Source organism: Propithecus coquereli, unplaced genomic scaffold (assembly GCF_000956105.1).
Source record: "Propithecus coquereli isolate 6110/MARCELLA unplaced genomic scaffold, Pcoq_1.0 Scaffold124, whole genome shotgun sequence".
Lineage (NCBI taxonomy): Eukaryota > Metazoa > Chordata > Mammalia > Primates > Indriidae > Propithecus > Propithecus coquereli.
In genome coordinates, this window is record NW_012136525.1 from 2,060,980 (window position 1) to 2,069,648 (window position 8,669).

At 42.6% G+C, this 8,669-nt stretch overlaps 1 protein-coding gene across 1 annotated transcript in view; it reads left to right on the forward strand.

The window, feature by feature from the left end:
• The window catches only part of LOC105805021 (scavenger receptor cysteine-rich type 1 protein M160-like), a 130,440-nt gene that overhangs the window by 87,759 nt on the left and 34,012 nt on the right, over positions 1-8,669 (forward strand). Inside the window, exons 8-12 of the mRNA XM_012637801.1 lie at positions 4,434-4,748; positions 7,019-7,333; positions 7,436-7,750; positions 8,106-8,202; positions 8,278-8,588. Of these exons, the coding sequence (XP_012493255.1) occupies positions 4,434-4,748; positions 7,019-7,333; positions 7,436-7,750; positions 8,106-8,202; positions 8,278-8,588 (1,353 nt within the window). The remainder of the gene's footprint in view (positions 1-4,433; positions 4,749-7,018; positions 7,334-7,435; positions 7,751-8,105; positions 8,203-8,277; positions 8,589-8,669) is intronic.

Genomic DNA, 8,669 nt, shown 5'->3' on the forward strand with positions numbered 1-8,669 from the left:
TCTTCTGTATAGTTCTTTTATTATTGATTTCATTTAGTTTTGCTGTGATATTGGTTATTTCTTTTCTTCTGTTGAGTTTAGGACTGGTTTGCTCATCCTTTTCCAGTTCCTTTAGATAATTCATTAGACTGTTTATTTGTGATCTTTCTGTCTTTTGGATGTAGGCATTTATGGCTATGAATTTTCTTCTCAGGATTGCTTTAGCTGTATCCCACTGATTTTGATAACTTCTGCCCTTTTATCATTTAGTTCAAAGAGTCTTGTGATTTCCATCTAATTTCCTCCTTGACCCAACTATTGTCCAGCAGTAGGTTGTTTGGTTTCCACGACTTTTTGTAGAGATGAATGTTTCTGTTGGAGTTGATTTCTAAGTTTGTTCCACTGTGGTCTGAGAAGATACATGGTATAATTTCTATTTTTTTAAATTTGTTGTGACATGTGAGACATGTTTTGTGGCCTAGAATATGATCAATCTTCGAGAATGTTCCATGAGCTGGTGAGAAGAATGTGCATTCAGTGGTTTTGGGGTAAAATGTTCTCTAAATGTCTATTAGGCCCATTTGTTCTAGAGTTCTGTTTAAGTCCATTTTTTGTTTGTTTGTTTACTTTCTGTTTGGAGGATCTGTACAGTTCTGTCAGAGGCGTGATGAAGTCCCCAGGTATTATGGTGCTGCCATTTGTCATTTTGTTTAGATCAAGTAGGATTTGCTTTATGAATTTGGGCATATCTGTGTTAGGTGCATAAAAATTTAGAATTGTTATGTCTTCTTGTTGAATTGTTCCCTTCATCATTATATCATGGTCATCTTTGTCTTTCTTTACTTTTGTTGATTTGAAGTTTATGTTATCTGATATGAAAACTGCTACATTGGCTTTCTTTTGGTTTCCATTTGCATGGAATATGGTTTTCCATCTTTTCACCTTGAGTCTGAATAAGTCATTGTGAGTTAGACGTGTTTCCTGGAGACAGAAGACAATACTCTCTAAGTGTATTTTTTTATCCATTCAGCCAGCCTGTGTCTCTTGAGTGGAGAGTTTAAGCCATTCACATTTATTCAAAGAATTGATTAGTGGGGTGGATTTCTGTTCTTCCTATTGAGTAGGACTTTATAGCTCTGTCTTACCTCTTGAACCATTGTAGTGAATGGCCTCTGACCTTTAGCTTTTGGGGGATTTTACACTGGTGGGAGTTTATTGTCTGATCCATGTATAGTATAGCTCTGAGTACTTCCTGCAGGGCAGGTCTGGACTTGGAACAAACCCTCAGCATTTGCTTGTCTGGAAAAGACTTAATTTTTCCATCAAATGTGAAACTTAGTTTTGCATGATACAAAATTCTAGCCTGGAAGTTGTTTTCTTTAAGATGATTGAAGATAGGGGTCCACCGCCTTCTGGTTTGTAAGGTTTCCACTGAGAAGTTTACTGTTATCCTGATGGTTTTTCCCTTGTAAGTCAGTTGTTGCTTATGTGTAGCTGCTTGTAGAATTTTCTCTTTCACTTTGACTTTGGCCAAGTTGAATACTATGTGTCTTGGAGATGTTCTATTTGCTATGAATCCTCCTGGAGTTTGGTGACCATCTTGTATCTGGATGTCTGGATCTCTGGCAATACTGTGGAAGTTTTCCATAATAATTCCCTCAAATAGATTTTGCATGCTTTTAGCACTTTCTTCTTCTCCCTCAGGGGTACCTACAATTTGTATGTTCACTTCATGTAGTCCCGTATCTCTCTAAGTGATTGCTCTGCCCTTATTGTTCTCTTCTCTGCCTCTTTAAATGATTGCATTAGCTTGAGAGCCTTGTCTTCAAGCTCTGATATTCTTTCTTCTCCTTGGTTTAATCTGTTGCTGAAATTTTCTGCTGCATTTGAAAATCCCCAAAACATTTTCATTTTTTTAAGTTCTATTATATCCTTCTTAATTTTGTCAAGCTCTTTACTGCCTTTTTCATTAATTTCCTGAAGCATTTTGGGGGCTTCTTTTGTTGGTTTTCAACTTTCTCTTCAATTCCATTCATCTTATTTGCCATCCATATTTTGAATTTCTTTTCCGTCATTTCAACAATTTTCTTGTAGTTGGAGTTCACTGCTGTAGCTCCATTGTGATCCCTTGGGGGTGTTGATCTGTTTTGATTTTTCATGTTGCCAGAGTTCTTTTGCTTTTTTCTTCTCATCTGAACCCTCTTTTCTGAGTTCCAGGTTACTAGGTTTTCAGGACTCCTATTCCTTTTGGGACCTCTCCAGATAATTGTAGGATGTTCAAGTTGGGAGCTAGACAAGACTCTCTTCACTCAGGCTGCTGTTGTAGAGATTGCTTTACCCAGGGTTTCCCCACAGAGGTAACTGTAGCAGCTAGATAAGGTTGTTGTGGGTTCCTGGGTTGTGGAAGATTGCTCAAAGCAGTTCACAGTGTGCTGGTGGCTTGAGGATGAGGCTCTCTGGCAGCACATTGGACTTCGGAGCAGCTCTTCAAGCCTTGGTTTGGTGGTAGAGGCAAGGCTCTGGGTTGTGATCTTGGGGTCCAGATGCAACACTGGAGACTTGGGGATGGTATGTCAGGCCTGGCAGGATTTCTGGAATCTCAGGGGCAGAGCCTCAGGCTCCATCATGAAAGCCTCAGAGCTGAGACTGGGAAGGAGCCATAAGTAGAACCTCCCAGCAAGGTCCCTGAGCCAAAAGTTGGGCTATGCACATGGCCGCTGATACAATCTGGAGGTCAGGATTGGGGTCAAGTAGGCAGGAGGCAATTGAAGCCCAGAAGGTGGAGTTGGGACAAGCAAGCAGCTGGCTGGTTACAGGCACCAGGGTCCCGCTAATGCCAAGTTAGGCGGGCTGTTGTTGGCTCCAGCAGCCCAGGGACTGTGGAGCTTTCCAGGCTCTTCTTGGAGCCTGCTGAAGCAGCCACACCAAGCCTCTCAGTTCAGAGCCTGCTGCACTCCTGCATGAGAGCCTCCAAGCCAGGACTGGAGTGGAGCCAGAAGCAAAGCCTCTGAGCAGGGTTTCTGAGCCAGAAGTGGGGCCATGTAGATAACAGGATGACCAGACCTGGAGTGGGGGATCAGGGCTGGACAGGAGGTGGCTGGGGCCTGAAGGGCAAATTCAGGGCCAAACAAGCTGCAGGCTACTTCTTAGGCACAAGGGTCTCATGGATGCCAGGTCAGATGTGCAGAGGTAGTATCTCTCCATGCCCACCCAGAACCCTCCAAAGCAGTCACCCAAGCCTCTCAGATGAGACCCCACTGCTCTCTGCTCAATTCCCTTGCCCAGGTCCCACTGCATTCTAGGAGAGAAGCTCCTGGCTTTGAGTTCCAGGGTATGGTTCAGGGAAGCCACAAGTCGGTCTACTCCCTCCCCAGCCCAGTGTAGACCCAGCATGGTGCACCCAAGAGTTCAGGGTGGCTTTAGCTGTTGCCTGATCCCCGCAGCACCTGTTGTCTAGTGTAGCAGCTCTGCACAGAGTCCAGGCATGACCCTGTCTGAGCAGGTAAGGAGATCTTTGAGGGTGGTGTATGCCATCTTATAGTTCAGTCCACACTGCAACAGGAGGGCGCACTCCCGCACTCTATTCTCCTAATGTTCTCCTCATGTACTCTAATCTTTTTATATGTTTTACTCCATCACCTTTTTTCCCCACACTGAGTGTCCCACATTGGTTCTCTGTAAATTCACGGCACTGCTTCCAGGATGAGAGATCTGTGTGTGGGCAGCTGCCTGCACCTTTCACTTCTTTCTTTGGGAGCAGCAAGTTGGCATGCTGCCTCTGGTCCAGCATTTTTCCCCCCTCCAAAAGTTTCAATTTCAAAAGCTGGCTGTTTCAATTTGGCCCAGAATCAATTTCTGATTTCTTAATTCTTAAAAAAAAATCACCTGCTCTTCTTCTCATATACAATGAATTTCATGGTTTTTTTTCCTGAGCTCCAATTTATTTTTGGAATTGTTTCATTTAGCATCTCTAATAGGCAAGTGTCTAAGTTTTCCTGGATGTGTTAATATCACAGCCCTATGCATTTTTTCCTTGACTCCTCATGATATTATATAACCTCTCCCTAATATTCTCCTTAGCCTCTAACAGATAGTATGTAATTCTTCAAAATTGAGGCAAGAATTAAGACCATTAAATAACATTATTTTTCATCCTAAATCTCTGATCAGATTTTGTAACCAAAATGATATCCTTACTTTTTAAGCCAGAAATGTTCATTGGTTTGAAAGATACCTGGTTGATACTTTTGGTGTTATTTTTTAATTCAACAAAAAGGAAAATCAACTTTGAAGGAAAAGAGAAAATAAAATTATTAAACACAGTAGTGAAGTCAGAACCTGAACAGTCTTCCAACTTTTGGCCACTGGTGTATGTTAGTGTAAATAAGTAGATATGAACTTTAAATGTCTTGCATAGTGTGCTTCTCTAAAATCATTCTGGTTTATGATTACAGATGAATCAAATATGGAACTGAGGCTTGTGGGTGGAAGCAGCAGGTGTGCTGGAAGAATCGAGGTGAAAGTCCAGGGTGCCATGGCAACCCTGTGTGCTAGCAGCTGGAGAATGAACGTTGCTAAAGTTATTTGCAGGCAACTTGGATGTGGGTCAGCAGTCAGTGCCTCCATAGAGCCTAATTTCACAGGAGACACATTACACATGTTGCATTTTCAAATTAGCTGCACTGGAAGTGAAGCCTCCCTCTGGGACTGTGTACATTGGAAGTGGTCACGGTGTTTTTCTAATATGGAAGCATATTTGATCTGTTCAGGTAAGTTTTGAACAAAGATATGTACATTTATTCAATTATGTATTTTTTCATTTATTTAATAAATATTTATGAAGTGACTACTTAACAGTACTGGGTCAAGGGTAGACGAAAGGAGAAAAGTAGCCCTACCCTTCTATCTAGAAGACAGGAGTATAATAAAAATATATAATAAAATAATTATTTGCTTAAAATTGTAAGAAGTAGAAGTACAAAATGAAAGGAGAAGGCATAATTAGAGGATATTACCTATTTGTAGAGGAGAGGCTATTGGATGCTGGGAGTCAAGTTATTAAATAATTCTAATAAAGGTTAGTGAATTTTGATTAGGATGTTCACTGTGGAGCTGGTGAAAAGTTAAGAGGTTCCAGAAATATAGAGTTGCTAAAACCACCAGAACTTGATAATAGTTTGAATGCAAGAATACAGATAAAGAGGACCCAAAGATCACTCCAACATTTCTGGACTAAGTGGGCAGACATACTGCAGTTTCATCATCTGAAAAGAATCCTGTACTGTGCACATGGCCACTGACACAACTTGGAGGTCAGGGTCAGGGGCAAGTAGGCAGGAGGCAATTGGAGCCCAGAGGGTGGAGTTGGGGCAAGCAAGCAGCTGGCTGGTTGCAGGCACCAGGGTCCTGCTAATGCCAAGTTAGGCGGGCTGTTGTTGGCTCCAGCAGCCCAGGGACCGTGGAGCTTTCCATGCTCTTCTTGGAGCAGAGGAGCAGGTTGAAGGGAATGGGGTGATGATGAGTCCAGTTTTGTATGTGTTAAGTCTGAGGTATTTGTAAAACAGCCCAGTGAAGAGGACTATAGGCACTTGGACATAAGATTTAGATGACAAGAAGACTGATCTTAAATGGAGGTAGAACTATTAGAGTCCTAGATATGTGGATGGAAACTAAAATACAGGAATAAAATGTAAATCCAGAATTTTACAAACCTAGATCCAAGAAAAGGAAGTTCTTTGCCCTGAGGAACAACAATATTTAATAGTTTATTGACATAAAATCAACTGGAAAAAGATACTGAGAACTAGTCGTTAGAGAATGTCGTGTCACTAAAGGGGAAAGAGGATGTTTCAAAAAGGAGGGAATATCAATTCTGACCAAAAATATATTAAGAAGAGCCAACATAGATGAAACTGAACATTTTCTACTAAATTTAGCAATAAGGAAATCATTAGTAAATTTAATAAAAGCAATTTTGTCACATTAGAAAAAGATCAAGTTGAGAAAGTAAGACTGCTAGGATAGTAGGTATACACTGTTTTCCGAAAAGTTGAATTTTAAAGGGAGTAAATAGATAAGGTGATGACTAAAAAGGAATGTAATCTCCAGGGAAGTTACTCCATTTTTTATTTGATAGGAGATTCTGGAGTAGTGCCGTTCAATAGAACTTTCTGTGATGAAGTAAAATAGATATTAATACTATTAGCAGATGTTAAGGGCTATAGAAAAAAATAGAACAGGAAAATGGAATCCAGAGTGCGTATGGGACAGAATACAATTGCAAACAGGATGGTTGAGGATGGTACTAAAAAGGTGAAACTCAAAAGACTTGAAGGAAGTGAGAGAGTCTGCTATATGCGAAAGAAAAATACAGGTAGAGGAAACAGCCAGCTCAAAAGCCCTGGTGCAGGATTGTGCCTGATGTGTTTGAGGAAGAGGACAGAGCCCAGTGTGAAAAGCAATGAGCAGAATAGCAGGACGCAAAGGGGCAAGTGGGTAGAAGTCCCTCAGGGACAAGTAGGTCTTTGCAGGAGTTTAGGCTTTTACTCTGGGTGAAATGTGGAGCCATTAGAGGATTCTGTGCAGAAGACTAATCTAACCTGAATTATTATTTTAAATGACCTCTCTGGCTTTGTATTTTTAAAAATTGAACTGTAGAGGAATAATGGTAGAAATAGGGAATCCATAGGAATCTACTACAGTGATTCAGGGAAGTGATGATGGTGGCTCAGTCCAGGCCGTAGCAATGAAAGGGGTGAGAAGTTTGGGAATTACGGACATACTTTGAAGACACACAAAACAAAACTTTCTGAGGAGTTCTAAACCTAGGATTGGTGTGTCACCAAAACACAAAAAGTAAATGTGTAATCCAGATCTATGAACCAAATCTGTACAGCAAAGATATCGTTCTCTGATCCCCTGCAAATGGAGCGTTCCAACGATGCATGGAGAAAAAGTGCCCTGGGGTTAGATGCAGAGACTGGAGACAGATACATATTGAAGAACCATAAAAACTAACCTTTAAAATATTATTTTGTAGCTCACAGGCAGCCCAGGCTGGTTGGATCTGACAGTCCTTGTTTTGGACGTGTTGAAGTGAAACATGCAGACATATGGAGCTCTGTCTGTGATTCTGACTTCTCTCTCTCTGCTGCCAATGTGCTGTGCCGAGAATTAAATTGTGGAGAGGCCATATCTCTTTCTGTGGGAGCTCACTTTGGAAAAGGGAATGGCAAAACTTGGGCTGAAAAGTTCCAGTGTGAAGGGAATGAAACTCTCCTTGCACTATGCCCCACAGTGCACCATCCAGAAGACACCTGTCACCATGGCAGAGAAGTTGGAGTTGTCTGTTCTCGTGAGATTTTAAATGACCTTAATTGGCTGGGGCTAGAGAAGGGAATATGGGTCTGGAGTTGAAAAGCTATGGTCTCTTCTCTAAAGCCTTGTCTCCTCCTAGGGTATACAGATGCCCGACTTGTGAATGGCAAATCCCAGTGTGAGGGGCAAGTGGAGATCAAGGTGCTTGGATACTGGGGCTCCGTCTGTGACACCCACTGGGACCTGGAAGATGCCCATGTCCTATGCAGGCAGCTCAGCTGTGGGGTTGCTCTCTCAACCACAGGAAGAAAATATATTGGAGAAGGAAAAGGTCATGTTTGGGGGCACAAGTTTCATTGCTTAGGGAATGAGTCACTTCTAGATAATTGTCCAATGACAGTCCTTGGAGCACCTCCCTGTACCCATGGAAACACTGTCTCTGTGACCTGCACAGGTAAGAGAACAGTGCTTCTGGTTACCTGTTGGCAAGGTAGCCCAGACATGGTAGAGGGAATATGGTATTAAAGGAAATATGGGTAAGAAAATGGGGGGTTGGGGAGGAGCAAGTCATGACAGTCAAAGAGTAACATGTAATAAATAACAATAACTGGGGCCACTCCTAGGGCACAGGTAACACTCACCTCTCTTTGGGGTTTACAAGTAGATGTTATTCATAAAGACAATTTTAATTGACCATAAGGTTTGAAAAATCCTTACCACGATTGCTTATTACACTTTATCATAGAATTCTTCAAACTTTTCCATGTATTTTGATTTACTTTTGCCCCGTTTCCCGCACCTCCTACCAGGAAACCAGACCCAGCTACAGTTCCCATGCCCTGCAAATCTATCTGACCCATATTTGCCTGCTGTTCCAGAAGACGGTGCTTTCATCTGCTCAGGTAAGTGAATCAAACAGTCTTAGAAAATGCTTTGCAACTCTAAAGAATGTAACCTGTTACCTATTCTTCCCCTAGGGAGCAGACAGCTCCGCCTGGTGGACGGGGGCGGTCGCTGTGCCGGGAGAGTGGAGATCTACCATGAGGGCTCCTGGGGCACCATCTGTGATGACAGCTGGGACCTGAGCGACGCCCACGTGGTGTGCAGACAGCTGGGCTGTGGACAGGCCCTGAAAGCCCTGGGCTCTGCTCACTTTGGGGAGGGGTCAGGGCCCATCTGGCTGGACGACCTGAACTGTACAGGAAAGGAGTCCCACGTATGGAAGTGCCCTTCCCCGGGCTGGGGGCAGCACAACTGCAGACACAAGGAAGATGCAGGGGTCACCTGCGCAGGTCTGAGCTGCAGCCCTTGCACCCTCTTCTACACACACACACATACACACACACAACACAATGATAAAGCGTAGGGAAAAC